The sequence below is a fragment of the Lissotriton helveticus genome, chromosome 5_1 (genome assembly GCF_964261635.1).
Source record: "Lissotriton helveticus chromosome 5_1, aLisHel1.1, whole genome shotgun sequence".
NCBI lineage: Eukaryota > Metazoa > Chordata > Amphibia > Caudata > Salamandridae > Lissotriton > Lissotriton helveticus.
Window position 1 is genome coordinate 931,104,137 of NC_136065.1, and position 19,669 is coordinate 931,123,805.

Genomic DNA, 19,669 nt, shown 5'->3' on the forward strand with positions numbered 1-19,669 from the left:
TGGCTTTACATTCTGAATGTATGCCATCTTACTTTTTTCCCTTTGGGCTCTCCAAGAGAAATTGGAATCTAAAGTAACCCCTAAATAGGAAAAATGTGTAACCGATTCTAGTTTAACACCATCCAGTGTTAAGCATCCTTTGTCTATTCCAGGTGGATTAAGGGACATACATTTGGTCTTGTTCCCATTTATCTCCAGACCTTTCTTGCTACAGTAATCACTAACAGAATTAAGTAATGCCTGGAGACCTTTTTTAGTTTGGGAAATCAGAATAGTGTCGTCTGCAAACAATAGCGATGTTACCCTTTCTCCATTCAACTTTGGTGAATCATTTATACATCCCTCTAGATGTGAAGGGATGTCGTTCACAAAAAGTGAAAAGAGTGTGGGGGCCAATACGCAGGAATTCGATATTGTAGCGTTCCTAGGGATCTTGCCATTCCGTATCCTTTTTTATGTCCTGGAGGGCATCATCAATATGTTTGGCAAATAATGCCTTACCATCAAACGGAAGGTCCAGGATTTTGTTTTGGACCTCCGGCCGGAACCATGTCGCCCTGAGCCAGCCTTGGGGACGAAGCACAGCTGCGCCTGCCAGCGAGCGGAAAGCCGTCGTGGCAATATCCATTGCGCAGTCGATCACCTCCGCTGATGTAGCCTTTCCCTCCTGTACAATCTTCTTCGCTTCCACCTTGGACTCCTGCGGCAACTGGTCTAAATATGGGGAGAGGTCGCACCACATCTGGCGATCGTACCTGCCAAGAATTGCTAACGCATTAGCTGCTCTAACCACAAGACTCACCATCGAGGAAAACCCTTTCCCTGCATTATCTAGGTGTCTGCCTTCTTTATCAGGAGTAGTAGTCAGGGGCGCAGAAGGATTGCGAGATTTTCTTTGAGCCGCATGCGATATTACCGAATCCGGCTTCGGTTGACCTATTAAGGATGCTGGACTATCATCAGGGACCTTGTATTTCTTCTCCAGGCATGGCAAAACTGGAATGACAGTAGCCGGATTCCTCAATGCCTTTAATCCTTCGTCCCAGACGTGGCTGACAATCGGAATGGAACGGACCGTTTTCCGATAAGGTTCTTTAAAATCATAAAGAAAACACTCTGTTTGAACAGAAGGCATGGGAAGTTTAAATCTACTTGAGGCTCTTTCCATCAGTATGTGAAACCCCCCAATGTCCGCCAGGGAAGAATCAACTGTATCTGGAGTAGGAGAAGCTGGATCCGGAATCACGTAGTCATCCCACTCCACACACTGGTCAGGCCTGTTGCTATCGTCCTGATCCCCGTCCGAGGAATCGTCCTGTACCTCTGGAACCACTGGAGGTATTCCTGGGCTGGAGACCTGCAGCTGTGACACCATCTGGGATGGTGCTTTTGGCAAAACCACCGAAGAAGCTGATGGAACTGACACTTCTTGCACAGCAGAAAATGTAGGAGGAGGAGGCCCTACCCCTCTTTACTGACATTCTGGATGAAGTGGCAAATGATGAATCCTCTCAGTCACTTGACAGAGTTTCCTTCCTCGACTTCAGCTTTTGGAGCCAAGTAAGGAGGCGACCCTTACGGTCCCGGAGAGTCTTTGTTGAGAAGGTGCGGCAGATCTTGCAGTCCGCTGCCTTGTGGTCAGGGTACAGGCAATAAATGGAGTCCTTATGCCTGTCCTCCACATACAACCTTTTCTTGCCACAGGTGGAACAAGCCTTAAAAAGGGCTTTCTTCTCCTTGTCAGACATTCCAAGATGAAATATTAGACAATTCTGAAGAAAAAACTGCTGAAAAATAGTCAACTAGAGTTGAAGTGAGCAGAGCTCAAAGGAGACTCCCTTAGCACAACGTACTGTAGAAAATCTGAGGCTCTGAGGTTCTCTCAGGAGGGTTCTATGGGTTGAGGCTAATCTGATTGGTTGTTGCTGTACTTTAGTCTCTTTTGCAAAAAGAGGTGGATATGCTGCAAAAGGGAATGAGGCCTAGGCCTTTTTTCTTTCTCTTTTGTACCTACTGCTATGTTATTTTGGTTACCGAGGCTCCCATTCCGACGACGGGAAATGGTACAAGCTATGGGAATCTATGAAAGTTTCAATACTGGAGTAAACTCATTTAATTAGTCACCTTTATATTTTTTTACTGTTACATACCATACAGAGAAATTCAACATCAAACACCAGAAGAAGACCTTCAAATCAGGGTGCATGCTAGTATGCATTTGGATCAAACATGTTAATTAAATAATAACTAACGCTTCCTGAAGGAGCATACATATAGGTAGCTAAAGATGGCTCTGTGAAGACCAGTGCTAGTAGTAGAAATAAATTATTACTTTTTTACCACTCAACATGGTAATTGGTGTTACTGCTTGAACTCTACACATTAATCTGCTTCAGCTTTGAAGAATGCCTCATAGTCTATCTCGCTCATTAAAAACGATGGCTGCATTGTCATCGAAGATATTTTTGCTTACTTTATCAAACTCAGCATCTTGATAGGGAAACTTGCAGATTACTACTTTGTACTCTTCTTCATTCGTTAGAGGAATTGGACTGTAGTTATCTGCTTCAAAGATTTCCCTATTTCGTAAAACACAAAAAATATATTATTCAATAGTGCAGCAAAAGTTGTATGCCACTGAATAAGAAAGGTGACACCAAACACAGTAGCTTGAAATCCGTCTTTCCAACTGGCATGACCGCATATTTCAAACAGAACAATAAATTTCAGTGAGCTAAGACTTCGGACACTGAATAAAAAATAATAAGCTACTTACCTTCAGTAACTGCTTCACAATGTTCAGGCCTGGCGTGGGGAATGTGGATGGGCTAGCTTGGTTCTGCTTTCAACAAGTGGCCTGAAGGAACTGGGAGGAGTTCATGGTTTTGGAGGAGCTTCTTTATCTACGTACTCAAAGTCTTCTTCTGTCTTTAACTTTCTATCTTTACACTGGCAACGAGGATATGTTTTGTGGCACTGAAGGGATTATCAAACATAAGTGAGTTTAGTGACCAATGAGAATCACGTGCACACAATTAGTTGGTGAGGTCCATAAAAATGTTGTGATTCATGAAATGGACACAGGAGAAACTATGAAAAGGTCTTTAAGAAAAGTGGTTTGTAGCATGCTCAAGCTGCATATCAGTTGCAGGAAATGGGGCATCTGGTATTTGAATCAGAAGGAAATAAAGAAATGCTTGAGATCATAGGGTTTGACATTTTGTTGAGAGGAAAGGGGACGAATGTGCTTGTCGATTCAGGTTCTCTATATATCATAAATGATAAGAGAGATTATAAGGGACATTTTAGATGTAAAGCATAAATTCTTGAGAAGCCTAATCTGAAAAGGTTCTTATAAGAATGCCATAACTCGAGTGAATGATGAGGATTTCGTATAAGGGGAGGTGTACAATGGATAAAGCGTATGTGATGAGCACAGGATGAAATTTATGGTGTATAGGCACACAAATTGTTAGCAACTACGTCAGACCCCTAACAAAGAAAAGCCAGTGAAACTTTCTTAAAGAGTGATGTCTGGTGAGTGTATGTAAAGTCTGAGGCAGGAGATGGTGCAGCCTGTCAGGAGATGGTGCAGCCTGTGGAGCGAAAGGGGCGGCCTCTACCACACATAATGAGAGAATTGGTGAAGGAGGTGTTAGACAAGTAGGTAAAGTGCTAGTGATAGTCTCTGTGCAATTTTTGGCACTGGTATTTTCCGCATCCAAAGGAGAGGAGGCCTCCACATGCTTGTGGACATGAAATATTTAAATTGTACTATTGTAAAAATACTCAAGGCTGTTGGTTATGCCAGTGTGCTTAGTGTTATTGATCTAAAGCAAACCATTAGGTAGGCTTCCACCCTGACTCTAGGCCTATTACCTCATTTATGAGCAATGTAGACACTAGCAACCTCTACTAAGCAAGGGTGGTGGGGCGAGGGGGCGCGGAGGGGTGAATGATTAAAAAAAAATTAACTACTTACCTAAATGCCGCCCGGTGATGCCGCCTCTGCTTCGTCTCTCCCGCACCACACCAGGAAGCTTCTAGCCTCCCAGAGCCCCAGCGTTGTGATTTGTCTGAGCGCTGTGGATCGGCGGTCAGACAGGTGATTGGAGGCTTTGCATTTTACTCACCAGGCTGTGTAATTAAGCCTGGTGGGGAAGATGCAAATGCGCACAAAGGTTTTACTGGACCTCTTGGGCACGGGCGTGGCTAGCAGCCGACCATGTGAGCCGATCTCGCTCCGTCTAAACCCCCCCGTTTTTGACATTTATCCTGTTATCTCGGTGCTGAATACCCCCTCCCCTGAGCATACTGGGCGAGAGGTACCTACCGGCACGCAGAGGGAGAAGATCCGAGCTCCGGGAGCGGCCTGGAATCGACACCGTTCTGAAGCGTACACGGGGCCTGTGAGCAAGAGGACCACCCCGGCCCACAGTGAAATCATCGGCGGACCGGAAGTGAGCTGCGTTCGGCAGGCGTGAAGGCACGCCCACCGCTTCCGGCAAAACTCCAGATGGAGGTTCTTATTGCAGTTACGCGGGGATTGTGACCCTCGCCCCACGTCCCTTTGTGTTTGCTAGCCCAGAGGGACCGAATGCGCTGACTGCCGGTGGCCCAACGCGGAGCCGACGACACCCAGGAACCCGAGCCAGGCATCGGCGGTGAGTCAGGGCGTATCCCCTCACCTTCCCACACGTTCCCCGGGCAGCAGTACATCAGGGGTCCAAAACGGGGAGAACTGGGTGCGGCCAGATAGCACCGTGAGGGGAGCATCGGGCATCGGTGGAAGCGGCAGAGCTGCGGGAATCCGCCCGAGCATGACACGCCCACAGACAGCGACGGCGGCCATTACAGGGTGGCGCCGGTGCGCTAGGTCCGATTGCGAGAGGGAGGAAGCCTACGGGGCAGCCCGGAGAGACACTTGCATACGCCGCACATTCCGTGTTTGGCGTCCGGCGATCTCCCTGGGTGCTTTACACGCACAGGGTTGGTTTGTGTGGAGCGTGGACTGCCTACCCTCCTGGGTCACAAGGAGCCTGAACCACTGCAGCGGGCACTACGAAACTGCACGCACACATCGGAGGTGAGGGGGATAACAACTTCCTGGTCGTTGCAATTTTTACAGTCCTGAGCGCCACTGGGACCACTGAGTGGGGTTTGGACACACCAACTGAAACAGCGGCGGATAGCTTTGGGTCGAGTGGCGAGACTGCCCTGACCCCGGATATAAGCGGGAGAGTGCACAGCGGGGTCACACTCCGGGGACTGGTGATCGCACACGGCACAGAGTTTCTCCATAGTGCAAGCAGATAAACCGCGCAATGGTGCGCAACGGACTCCGCCGCACTGACCCAGCACCACGCACGATGGTCCCCTCCTCTGGCTCGGAGGATTCCCTGGCCTCCTCCACCGAGGACATCATCCCACCGATGGGTCTGGGGGCACAGGACGCCAAACTGGACCTTATACTAACGGAAATTAGGGCCTCCAGAGAAGCTCTTGAATCCAGAATGGACACGATGTCCACAGGACTCTCACTACTGAAAGATGACCATAAAAAGCTGTCAGAAAAAGTGGTCGAACATAAATTCGCATTGGCTGAACTGCTCCCCCAACAGACTGCCCACTCCGCACAACTGGAGGTACTGGAGAAACAAATCAAAGGTTTAAGGGAGAGAGTGGACGACGCGGAGGGGCGTTCCCGTCGCAACAATATACGCATTATAGGTGTGCCGGAACGCAGTGAGGGGGCTAACCCGACCAGCTTTGTGGAAGACTGGCTGAAGACAATTATAAACCCTGAGGAGCTCACCCCGATGTACAGCATAGAAAGAGCACACAGAGTACCCCCTAGACCACCGAAGCCGGGAGCCCCTCCGCGTCCATTAATAGCAAAACTGTTGCACTTCAGAGACCGGGATGCAATACTGAAAGTCGCAAGAGAGAAAGTCCCATTAAAATATGAAAACAGAACAATTTCCATCTACCCGGATTTCACCCAAGCAGTGCAGAAGGCCCGCGCATCCTTTTGGGAGGTGAAACGGTCATTACGGGAACGGAACATAAAATATTCTCTCTTTTTCCCGGCGAGGCTTAGAGTAGTCCAGACCACAAGACCCTTTTCTTCGATACCCCGGAAGAAGCCTTAGAATGGATGGAGGTATCACTCACGCCACCCCAGTCCCGAGAGGATTGTCTAAGAGAGCGGAGTGAACACGGTCAGGAAGCCCTACGATCGCATCCGGACCAACCAATGGAGGTGGAAGTGGAGGTCCCTCGCCCTAGTAGGCGAGACTGAGCGGCCGCGGGGTCCTCCCTTAAAGTTGCAGTTTTGACATCTGATGCACTGGCAGAACATGATGCGATTTGTGATGGGGTCACAAATAGCCAAGCCAGCTCACGCACTGCTGCATCGGATACGGACGCAAGTGTGCAACTGTTCCCGCGCATAACGGCTCAGATGGCAGCAGACATGTGAACAATGACTCTGCGAGTGCAGATTGGTAAAGTAGCCACAAATTTGTCCTGCCTATTCGGAGGGTGGGAACCGTTACCGAGACATATAATGATTTTGGGGTGTTACGTAGGTGAGACTTTTGGTGGATAACTGCTAAAGGACATCGGCTGGGCACACCCCCCCAGGCATAGGCACCACTGCGATCAGTTTATACCCCAGTTGGGTACTATGGTTTGGTCCTTCACAGTTTAGAGAGAGGGACCTTCTAGTTGGGGAGTTTCACACAAGTTACGCACTTACGCTATATTGTGTCATGGCAGCATTGTTGAGAAGCAGGGTAACGTCCAAAGTGGAATACATTCTTCACCATGTCGACCCCTAATAATTATAAAATCTGCACCTGGAATGTGAGAGGGTTGGGTTCAGTACACAAAAGGCATAGAGTTCTAGCACAATTGAATAGACGTCAAGTGTCCATAGCGTTTCTACAAGAAACCCACCTGAATAGAGGGGAGGGTGTTAAACTGTTACGGAAATGGAAAGGTCAATTATATGCCACAGAATATTCGGCGTTCTCTAGGGGCGCAGCAATTTGGATGAGGAATAATGTCCCCTTCAAAGTTTTGGAGCAAAAGATTTACAGGGATGGGAGATTTGTGTTCCTGAGAGGGGTGCTAGACGGACTGTGTATAGTCCTGGGTTGTATCTACGTGCCTAATTCGGAACAATCCCAGTTCTTCCAAGATGTTAGTAGGGTTTTATCAGGTTGGGTAGCACAAAATTGGGTGGTGGGAGGAGACTGCAATGCGGTGTTGGATCTCACACTTGATAGGTCACATCCCCCACTACACGCCACGGAGAGTAGAAGACAGGCGGAGGCACTGGCGGCCTGGGCAGACGGGTGGGGACCTGGTAGACACATGGAGGATAATGAATGCGGCCAACAGAGAATTTACGTTTTACTTCCCACCTCACAATCTACGTACTAGGATAGACCGCATTTTCTATTCCCGTCCATTGTCTGAGGCCATAACGTCAGTGACTCATATGGGAAAAACTCTGTCAGACCACAACCCAGTGGAATTAACTTTACGATGGGGGAGGCTCCCTACCCAGATACCAACGTGGCGTTTGACACCCGGCTTACTGGAAGACTCGGTCTTTCGCTCAGCTTTGTTGGATGCCACCACCCAGTATTTCACCGATAACGAGAACACAGCTAGCACTAGACAAACAGAATGGGATGCGTTTGAGGCAACAATACGTGGGATTGCGATGGGCAAGAAAGTGGGGGTTAAACATGAGATCTTAGACAAACTTAAGGCTGTAGAGGGAGGCCTGGCAGTGCTGGAGACCGAGGCGGCGGGCACAGATGGGAATCTCACCCAACTCCAAGAAGCACATATCCAACACGCGGAACTCTTAGAGGAGCTACATGTAATAGACTATAGGGAATATACATATCGACAGCACACGCAGGCAGACAGAGCGGGTCCACTACTAGCGCGATTAACACGCAATACTCCTGAGTACGCCCCCATAACGGAGATAAGGGATCCGGGTGGGCGGATAACACAATCTCAACCAGATATAAACACTGTATTTAAAACTTATTACACTACATTCTATGGCCCGCATGTCCCCCTTGAGGAACAGAAATTAAACATACTTCCTTTCAGACATACAACTACCACAACTAACACCTGCACAACAAACTGAACTCTCGAAACCCATCACGATATCAGAAATCAGACAGGCCATCAAGGCGTTGCCACGGAACAAGTCGCCTGGGTCCGACGGTCTGCCGGCGGAATTCTACCTAACATACATTGACACCCTAGCTCCGAGACTATATACGTTATATAAGGAGGCACTGGCAAGTAGCACACTGCCGGGAATGGGGCTGCAGGCGCTGATAGTATCCCTTCTGAAGCCAGGTAGGGACGTCTTACTGCTAGAGAATTACAGGCCACTGTCCTTATTAAATACGGATTACAAAATCCTAAGTAAGCTACTAGCGTCCAGAATGTCTCAATATATTGCAGATATAATACACCCGGACCAGTGTGGATTTGTGCCGGGAGGAGTACTGCACTGAATTTACGTAGACTGAGTCAGCTAATGATGTCAGTTGGTAATAATGGGGTAAAGGAGGGGTGTATCTCCCTGGACCTTAGACAGGCCTTTGATTCACTGAGGTGAGACTACATGTTCTCAGTACTGGATAAATTCGGCATCCCACCTGCATACGTAGCATGGGTTAAATTACTTTATCTTGGCCCCACGGCACGCGTCAGAACTAATGCGTGTATTTCTGAGCAGTTTGACATAAGAAAGGTACCAGACAGGGCTGCCCACTGTCACCCCTACTCTTCATTATAGCGTTAGAACCCATATTAGTAAAGGTACAAACTATGGCAGCTCATAGAGGAATGTCCAGTCTGCACACCCAGCATGTCATCTCCGCCTATGCGGATGACATATTATTCCTCAACGACGTAACAAACCCACTGACCCCACTCCCAGAAATGTTCAGGATTTCAGAGACTTATCAGGCCTCACGATCCACGAAAATAAATCCTATGGATACTGTTTCCATGAGTCTCTTGGGGACTCACACTTGCAGTTTACGCCACATAGCTTCAAGGTTGAGCCTGTGACATTCAAATATCTAGGTCTGCAGATCTACAGACGGCCACAGGATATGATAGAGGTTAACCTGGGCAAGGCCCTTGCTGCCTTGAGGACACAAATCCGCTTCTGGACCACATTACCACTTTCTGTAGCAGGCAGAGTCATGATTTCGAAAATGGTGGTTCTGCCCAGATTGTTATATTATTTCACTAACATACCATTGCTGATACCCACCCCCTTTTTTAAGGCCCTAAACTCGGCACTGACGGAGCGGGTGTGGGGCACGGGCAGGCGACGCATCAGCCTAGCCAAATTGCAACTGCCGACAGACAGGGGCGGTATGGGAGTTCCAGACCTGATCGCATATGCATATGCGTGCCAACTCCAATGGCTGGCCTATTGGCTGGCGGGACGTAACCTTCATGAACTTAATATGTCGGACACTGATAGAGCAAGAGGAGCTATACACAGCTTGCTGCTCCCGCGGGCTAGGATTCCAGATACTGCCCCACCCCTGCTCCGATTAGCGCTTAAACTCTGGAAGGCGGCGGTGAAGTATACTAACAGAAATTCTGCTTACGCACGCACGATACCGTTACTGGGAATCCCCCTGGGGTCTGGTGTGCTCACGGAGCGCAAACTGAAGCTTTGGCATGATGCCGGGGTGGTACAAGTTGGGGATTTTTTCTCGGAGGGAAGCCTACTGACCCATGCAGACTTCACCAGATTACATCACACCCCGAGAGAGTTATTCATCACGCACGCACAGTTAACTCATTACATCTCCACACACTGGGCGAGAGACGGAACGGAACCAGTCACAAACACGTTCCTCACAATGCAATACCTAATGGGGTCGGGCAGTCATCTGACAAAATGGCTGACAAACGGGATACGGGTGGACAGAGCGGTGACGTTACACCCCCTCCGGACCTGCTGGGAAACTGATGCGGGCAGAGCACTCAGGGACAATGAATGGAAAAAGGTACTACAGTACCCAAAAAAAGTGGCGCGAAACCCGAAGTTTAAGTACATCCAATTAATGATAGTTCACAGAGCATACCTAACTCCGCACAGACTGCATAAAATGTTCCCAGAACTAGCGAATAACTGCCCCAGGTGTAACGTAGATGACGCAGGTCTCTTGCATATGTTCTGGGAATGTCCTAAACTTGGATATTACTGGACGACGATACAGGAGGCTCTGGCAGCAGTGGCCCCGGGCAGACTGTACACGACCATGTTATATGGAATTTTAGGGCTAGGACACACAGAAAAAAAGAGGAGTGTTGCCATTAGATTCGTGGATATGGCTTTGCTGTTGGCGAGAAGAGCGTTAGCAATGAAATGGAAGTCAGCTAGACCGCCAGACATCGCCACCTGGCATGGAGAGGTGTTGCGATGGGGAAAGACAGAAGGTTTAGAACTACAAAGGGAGGAACGCAGGGGACTCAGGAAAACGCACATCTCACTAGACTGGTACTCGATATTTCTGGAATTCGAAACTAATGCCTCAACATACAGTGAGTGACCACACACTGTAGTGTCTGTCTTATAGCCCTGTACTTAAGCTTTGTCACCGTGTGATGATGTGATGTTGGTAATGGGAAGATCATTCGTAGATCACATACAGGAAAGGATGCAGAAGCAGCCAATAAGATGAGCACCGAGCACACTGTTAAAGTAGGAAAGTTGACAATTGTGACAACAATGCTGTTCTAATTTGGTGGTCGTTGCCTGCAAGAATAAGAATTGTATGATTAGTAAGTGCTGGGGAGGGAGGGGGGTTGGGAGTTCTCGTAAGGCTTAGTGTTAAGTAGTTAAGAAGGTAAAAATGAAAATTGCGTTGTCTTACTTACTCTGTCTCGGAAGCACTGTTGTAATGCTGAATATTGTAATAATGATGCAGTGTATGTAACTGAAGTATTAATGCACCAATAAAAACAATTGTAAAAAAAAAAAAATCCTGGACCTCTTGGGCTGGTCAAACCGTCATGCGCACTTTAGAGTGTGCTTAACACTCGTCCCTCTGCCCCATGCACTAGCCAGGCAAGCCCACCCGCCTGCACAGGAGCAGGAAGGAAAATAATAATAACGCTAGTTATTAACGTTTTCACTTTCCTTTTCACACTGCTTGCAGAGCAGTGGGGCGCGCTCCGCCGCCTTAGCGGAGGAGCAGCCACTGAATGTAGAAGTGAAATATTTTATCAGAAAATCATGTCCCGACTGTTTCGGAGGGGTTGTATGTTATGTTATGTTAAATTAAATTTATTAAGCGCACGTACGCCCATAGGCTTCATGGCGCTGTGGAAAACTGGCACAACATAACATGTAACAGAAAAAAAAGGAAACGGGATTAACTAAGGGTAAGCTTGCTTGAAGAGCCAAGTTTTAAAAGCCTGTCTAAAGGCTAACAGATCTTCATGGAGCCTTAACGGCAATGGCAAAGAGTTCCACAGGGAGGGGGCCAAAAAATGGAAAGATCCACCTCCTTGGCGTTGTTTCCTGATTCGCGGCACCACTAACAGGTTCTTTTGACCTGAGCGGAGAGCGCGAGAGGGAGTGTAACTAACAAGCAGGCTGCTAATAAATCCGGGACCCTTACCTTGTAGAGCCCTGAAGATAATGCATCCTGCTTTAAAAGCTGCTCTCTGCGCTACTGGCAACCAGTGGAGACTGGCCAGTCCTGGTCTAATGGACTGCCACTTAGGGATCTTGCAGATCAATCTGGCCGCTTGGTTTTGGACCAGTTGAAGTCTCTTGAGCTGCCCCGCTGGAAGACCCAAGTACAAACTGTTGGAATAGTCCAGACGGGACAACACAAGAGCGATAATGACCTGAATCAGAGCAGGGTGGGTTAAAAGGTGGGCGATCTTCTTAATCTTGCGAAGTTGAAAGAAACTTGCAGATACCACAGTCCCTACCTGATTTTTGAGCGATAGATCTTCATTAAAAGAAATTCCAAGGCTCTTAACTGTTTGGGACTTAGCCGGGGGGTCACCCATTTCTGGAGGCCAGAAATGTGGTCCCCAGTACAGTGCACTCTTCCCAGGCAAAATCAATTCAGTTTTGCCTGGGTTGAGTTTTAAGTGATTTAGGCCCATCCATCTCTGAATGTGAACCATGGTCTCCCGAAATTCGGTGACCGCGCCAGGTGTGTCTAAACAGAAGATCAATTGCAGATCATCTGCGTAGTTAAAAATTAAGGCTCTGAACTTTTTTAATGAGAATAGCAAGGGTCGTAAATACAAATTAAATAAAAGTGGGGACAGAGACGAGCCCTGAGGGACTCCACATTCATTTTTGATTTTAGGGGCTGTAAAGGTTCCTAATCTCACTGCCTGGGTGCGTTCCGAGATAAATGACTTCAGCCATCTAAGTGCCGAGCCTCTCAGGCCAGCCTGTTCGACACGGTCGACCAAGATAGTATGGTCGACCGTGTCGAATGCGGCCGACAGGTCAAGAAGTACCAGTGCTTGGGGAATGTCCTTGTCTGCATTGCATCTTAGTACATTCTGGACCGCCAGTGTCACCATCTCGGTTGAGTGCCCCGGTCGAAACCCAGCTTGATTAAACTCCAGGTATCCAGTAGATTCAATGAAGTGAGAGAGACAACTAGCAACATGTGCCTCCAGGATTTTGGAAAGGAATGGCAACAAGGATATCGGACGATAGTTAGAAGGATCAAGAGGATCAAGACCGGGTTTTTTGATCAGGGGAATCAATAGAGCATGTTTGAACCCTGCGGGGACCTTTCCCTGGTCAAGAGAGTCGTTGAGCAAAGGGAGGATCCCATGAGGAATAGAGTGCCCAATCTCTGCGAAAATGTGGGGTGGGCAAATGTCATCGGGTGAACCAGACTTGACCCGTGCCAAGAGAGTGGAAAAGATTTTAGGGTCTATGGCAGGAAGGGTATCTAATGTAATAGGGTTATTAAAAATATCATCCAAAGGGGACGATTTAGGAGAGCTAGCAATGTTGCGTTTTATAGTTACAATCTTTTCTCTGAAAAATTCATTCAGAGAGTTACACAACTTCTGGGTAGGAACTATTGAGAGAGCTGTCCTGTCATCGTCACAGAGCTCATTGACTATATTAAAAACAACTTTAGTTTTGTTTGAAGAAGTTAAAATTTTTTGGGAGAAGTAGTTGGATTTATGTTGGAGCAAGATTTTTTGGTACTCCTTTCTTGCGGTACAGTACACTATCCTGGCTTGAGAGGAGTAACCTTGTCTCCATTTCCGTTCCTTCTGTCGGACCCCCAGTTTAAGTTCTTTCAGTTCTTGGGAGAACCATTTGTGAGCTTCATTCCCTCTGATATTAGGGACCAGTACCAGGGGGGCTGAGAGGTCAGCTGCGTTGAGTAGCCAGTTAGACAGCGCTCTCTCACTGGTGTCCAGGTCATCGTACGGTGGTGGTACGGTTTTACTTAAAACGTCAATAAATCCTGGAAGGTCCATGGTTTTCCACTTGCGGAATTCTTTGCTCTTGCATGGCTTGGATCTGACATTTCCACGTGTTTCTAGTGTAAAATAGATAGTAAAATGGTCCGACCATATACAAGAGCTGATAACTGGGTCGGATAAAGATAAATTATGCGTCCAAATCTGGTCCAAGCTGTGGCCTTTCTGGTGAGTAGGTACATTAATTTGCTGATTTAGATTGAGATCTGTAAGCAGGTCTTTCAGTTCAGCAGCTTGAGTGTCTATGTCTGTGCTGTCGAACCAGTAATTTAGGTCCCCAATAAGGATGATTTTAGAGTGGCTGACTACGTATGAAGCCAGCTGCTCCGCCAGGAGAGATGGATAATTGGCCATATATTGGGGAGGCCGGTAAATAAGAACCAAAATAAGGGACCCACTTTCAGTGTCAAGGTTAATCACTAGGTTCTCGGTATCCGGAAGAGTCAAGGAAGGTAATTCCCTGACATGGAGAGATTTCAGAATTATAGCTGCTACTCCACCTCCCGCCCTCCCAGGTGTACGGTTGGCTGTCAAGATATAATATTCTGCGGGCAGTGCAACAAGTACATCGGGGAGGGAGTGAAGGGTTAGCCAGGTTTCAGCTAATAAGAAAATGTCGGGTTTTACCTCCTCCAAGAAAAGAAAAATGTCTATTTGGTTTTTAACCAGGGACCGAGTATTGAGGTAGTAACAGCGTAAACTGTGCTTTGCCGTAGATGCAGATTGAGGCTCAGGAAGGGGTTGAATTAAAGCCTGGGCATGAGGCACAGAAGTGGGGAAAGAGGAAAGACCCAAACGTTGAATGCAAGTCAATGTACGTGGGGCAAGAGAGTGCTTGCAGGAACCCTGGAGAGTGTAAGGGCGTAGGTTTAGAAGTTCCAGCGACGAGTATTTTAAAAAGTGGCCAGGGGGAGTAGGCCCGGGTCCCGGTCGGCCGCGGACGGGCGCAGACGGGCTTAACTCAGGCGCAACTCCGGCGCGCCTCCGTCGCGCCCGCTGCGCTCGTCCGCTGCGCTGACACATGGTAGCCCGTTTAAGTAGGGGCGGTACTCGTGGGGGTGTGGCCAAGATGGCCGTGGCCTCGCCTCACCCGAGCAGCCCAATGCAAGATGTCGGCCCCAGCCGCTGCGAGCCGCCGCTGTGTTCAGCGCTGTGCCGTGCCGGTGCGCTCAGAAGGAGTGGAGAGTGAGCGTCAGGATTCCGTGAGGGAAGAGGTGAGCAGGGAGAATTAAAAGCGCGCCTCTGCGCTTTGTGCAGGAGCGCTAACTAAAACAGCGTCTCTTCCTGGAAACAAGTCAAGTGGTGCAGCTTCCTTTAGCTACAGGCGCGAACCCCCTGCCACAGGGTCAGCCGCCTGCTAGTGCCAAAGGTTTGCGAAGAACTGAGCTCCTAAGTAGGGGTTGTATGGAGCTGCTCTTATACAAGTCTAAACTTGAACCAATGGTGTTTTGGTACTTATATCTAAAAGTTTCAATTAAAAAAAGGGAAATCATGCCTAATATAGGTTTGGTTTAGTTAGTATAGCTAGGCTGCATTAACAAGAGTGCTTGCAGAAAAGTGCATGTTTATTTGTTGTGCATGCGCTGCACATGTTCATATGTGTTGTCTGTTTTCATAAAATGATGGAAATTCAGCTGCAAACATGGTCTCTATCTTTGTATGCAAATGTAACGTATTTCTAATTTTCTCTGGATGATTGCAAGACTATGAGCTAAAACTTGGATGTTATGAATATGCAGAAGCTTGCTTTCTAGGGGTTTTTGCATCAATAGAATGTACAATTTCTTCTGTGCAATAAATAATGTACTTAACAGTCAAAGAAAATAGCGTGCACGTATGTGTTTTGTAATGAATAATGGAATTGGTTCTGTGCAGGTGACATTTTTAGTGCTGACCATTTATGTAAAATCTTGCTATGAATTAGATTTTGTAATTAATAATGGAATTGGTTCTGTGTAGGTGACATTTTTAGTGCTCACCATTTATGTAAAATCTGGCTATGAATTTGAGTGTTTTCTTTTTTCAGAATAGTATAAAACGCATGCTTTTTATGAGAGAGACCAGCTATTCAGATTTTTCCTACTAGACCTTCCAGTGAAATCCTAATGCCAGACTTTTTTGACAGAATTTCTGGTTAGACTTTTCTGCTCATTGCGTAGAGAGGGCTAGATGTTTATGGTCCTTTCTGTCTGTATTTAGGCCTATTTTCTATTAATAGGATTATTTACAAAATGTGATTTGTTTAATTTCTTAAAGGCACATAGCATTTTGTATTATTAAGAATTTGGTTTTCTGCTAATTCCACCGGCTCTAATGACTATTGCTGCCACCGACCAGAGGCCGTCTTCCTCCTGCAAGCTGCAGACCGTGGGGGACTCAAAGTCCCATATCTCTTAGTGCCAGGAGTCGGTGGCGCTGCACTTCACGCGCCCAGAGGCGCATAAAGGCACTTCGCGTCTCCCGCAGTGCGGGAGCCGCCACAGACCAGACGCTGTCTTCCTCCTGCAAGCCACAGACCGGGGGGGGACTCAAAGCCCCATATCTCTTAGTGCCAGGAGGCGCTGACGCTGCACTTTACGCGCCCAGAGGCGCTTAAAGGCATTTTGCGGCTCGCACAGCGCGGGACACGGGCGGGCGTGACCGCGCCGTGATCGGGCCAAGGGCAGGCCCGTCTGAGCCCGGAAGAGGCTGGGCCACACCCTTTCATTTACACTTCGGCCATCAAAATGCGTAAGCACTAACAACCCTGCAGTGCCCAGGAACTCTGCCTCCATAATCTCATATTTAACTTCGGCAGTGGGGGCCCTAACTCAAGACATTCAAAATGCTGAGGATCATCTGGGATTGAGAGCTGATCAACCAGGGCTGAATGGTCCCTTAGTTACTCCCGCCCGGCCTTTAACCCCGAATGAGTCTCTAGCCACATCCAGCATACGGGAAGCACCACGGGGGGGGGGCTATTCGATTTCTGGGGGATTCAGTCTGTCGATTCAGGTTCTCTATATATCATAATTGATAAGAGAGATTATAAGGGAAATTTTAGATGTAAAGCATAAATTCTTGAGAAGCCTAATCTGAAAGGGTTCTTATAAGGATGCCATAACTCGAGTGAATGTTGAGGATTTCATATAAGGGGGGGTATACAATGGATAAAGCGTATGTGATGAGCACAGGTTGAATTTTATGGTGTATAGGCACACAAATTGTTAGCAACTACGTCAGACCCCTAACAAAGAAAAGCCAGTTCAACTTTCTTAAAGAGTGATGTCTGGTGAGTGTATGTAAAGTCTAAAGCAGGAGATGGTGCAGCCTGTGGAGCGAAAGGGGCGGCCTCTACCACACATAATGAAAGAATTGGTGAAGGAGGAGTTAGACAAGTAGGTAGAGTGCTAGTGATAGTCTCTGTGTAATTTTTGGCACTGGTATTTTCCACATCCCAAGGAGAGGAGGCCTCCACATGCTTGTGGACATGAAATATTTAAATTGTGCTATTGTAAAAATACTCAGGGCTGTTGGTTATGCCAGTGTGCTTCGTGTTATTTATTTATCTAAAGCAAACCATTAGGTAGGCTTCCACCCTGACTCTAGGCCTATTACCTCATTTATGAGCAATGTAGACACTAGTGGCCTCTACTCTACTGTTAAGGAAGTCCTTTAAGTGTGTTTTGAATACCCACAAAACTTAAATGAAAGAGGAAGCTTGGAATGACTTATTAACAGTTGAGGTCCTTTAGGATAGTTCCAGATTTTGGGCAATAGTTAATAAACCCTTTTTTACTGGATCCAACAACTCCCCCCTAGAATGTAGTATCACAGAGGATCTGTGGTACATCCATTTTAAATCTATATACAAGGGCCCAGCTGAGTTGGGATCTCCTGCTACCCCAGATCATGAATTGAGCTCCCCTGTATTGGTTTTTACTGAAGGAGATGTTGAGCAAGCAATAAATCAAATGACCAGTAACAAGGCCCCCAGACTGGACGTTGTGCCGGCCAATTTGTATAAACAGAATCCGATCCTTTGGTCAAAAATTTTAACCAAGGTTTTTAATGTAGCTAGTGAGCAGGGATTTCCGTCATCCTGGTCCCACCGTCATTCCGGTCTTTAAAAAAGGCCAGAGAGGTGACTCAAGCTGTTACATGCCTATATCACCGATTGACTCAGCTGTAAAAGTTCTAGGTAGAGTGATATTAAATAAACTCTCGGATTGGTTAAAAGTTACTGGTGTATTAACAGAGCTCCAATATGGTTTTAGAAAAAATAGTTGCACACTAGATCAGTGTTTAAATTTGCACTTACTAGCCAGGAAATATACAGTGGCCAAGGCATGTACGTTACAGTTGGCCTTCATGGATTTATCCTTGGCTTTTGATCTAGTAAATAGATCAAAGTTATGGGCAATATTGATCGATATGGAAATGGATCACTGTTTAGTCTATTTTTTGGCGGATCTTCACAGGAATCTTTTTGCAAGGGTGAGAGTTAGTCAAGATGGCAAATGCACAAAGCACTTTAGCATTAGTAGAGGTGTCCGACAGGGCTGCATTTGAGCTCCCCTTTATATTAATAGCCTAGGCACATCACTAGCCCAGATATTCCATGTGTAGGGGACAGGGTTATCCCTGCCCTCCTATACATAGATGATGCGGTTTTGTTGACGCGTACAGCGGTAAGGTTTCAGAGGCTATTGGATTCTTTTCGGTCCTTTATGCAATCTTTAAATCTAATTGTCAACAAAACCAAATTGCATACAATGATTATGGGCCAGACACCCAAAAAGCTCCTAATTTTTCATTGTGAAGGGTTTAGAGCTGTCCAGGGTAACCTCTTTTTCTTACTTCAGGGTCTTGTTCGATGAGAGGGGTTTGTGGGTTCCCCAGCAGAAAGCAAATAAATATGCCATGGCAAGATCCACAGCAGCCGTCCATGGTTTTGCACAATGACTCGGGCCAAGCCAATTGAAACCATGCTTAATATCCATATGTCTAAATGCATTGTTATTGCGAGGTATGGGTCTGCAATTTGGGGATACAAATTGGCTGAGGGGCTTCAGACAGTTGAAAACAAGTTTTTAAGGCTTCTCTTGTAGGTCCCCCAATCTACCCCCACCTATGTTATACACCAAGAACTGGGCATTGGCTGTGTTTCTGACCTGATAGGGTTGGCTCCTGTGTTATGCTGGTTAACGATTTGGACCAATCCAGAACTGGCATTGAATCAAGAGATTGCCAGGGATTGTGTCTCCATGGAGAGAGCATGTAGAATCCCATGGTTACAACATGTTAAGTCACTTTTAAATAAACTTGGGCGCCACAAACTCTTCGTCTCCCCGGAAAAATACAAAAAAAGGACCTGGTGTGGGTTAAAACCCAATTTTTACATTTGTTGTCTGCAGAGAAAGGCGCGAATGAGATAATGAAACCAACTGAGAAAGCTTATCTCTTGGTAAAAACCGCACCACAGACAGAATTTTACTTGACCTTTGTCATTATGCCTTTCCACCGCTTTCTTTTAACTAGATTTCGTTTTAATCTCATTCACTGTTTATTAGAAGACTTGCAGGGATGGAGTAAGATGAACGATCTAGGCCCTTGCATTTGTGCCAATTTTTTGACCCAGAACACCATGCACTATATAATGTTTTGTGATCATTTTAGCGATATGCGTAGAAAGTTTTTAATCTCTATCTTGAAAGGAAAAGATTTTATGCAGGTTAGACCTGCCTTATTATATCTGCAGATGCTGAATGATCCTTGGGAGATCTTTAATATTGCAAGCTTTTTAGTGGCGGCTGTGAGGCACTGAAAAAATTGTATTTTATGTCTTGGAACCCAGTCGGTCCTATATGATTACATGAATTTGTTTTAACATATGCCCCCCATTTGAGAAAATGCTGCTGAATATGATGTAACCTGGTTCGCCTCTTGCTATATAGGAATTACTGGTAATCTGTTTTATTTGTGTATTTGAGAACAATGCTGCTAATATGTTTTATCTCGCCCAATGCTTATTTATGAATATATTTTTACATTTTTACTACTGTTATGATAATTGCTGTATGTTGTGTACTTTTATGGTTTTTATTAACCGAATAAAGTGGATTTGGTTGAT

General features: G+C 46.6%; 1 protein-coding gene across 3 annotated transcripts in view; it reads right to left on the bottom strand.

The window, feature by feature from the left end:
- The window catches only part of EXOC6 (exocyst complex component 6), a 1,337,279-nt gene that overhangs the window by 612,052 nt on the left and 705,558 nt on the right, over positions 1 to 19,669 (bottom strand). For all 3 annotated transcript variants that reach the window (XM_078643405.1, XM_078643403.1, XM_078643404.1), the window contains one exon: positions 2,474 to 2,579. In XM_078643405.1, coding sequence (XP_078499531.1) covers positions 2,474 to 2,579 — 106 coding nt within the window. The remainder of the gene's footprint in view (positions 1 to 2,473; positions 2,580 to 19,669) is intronic.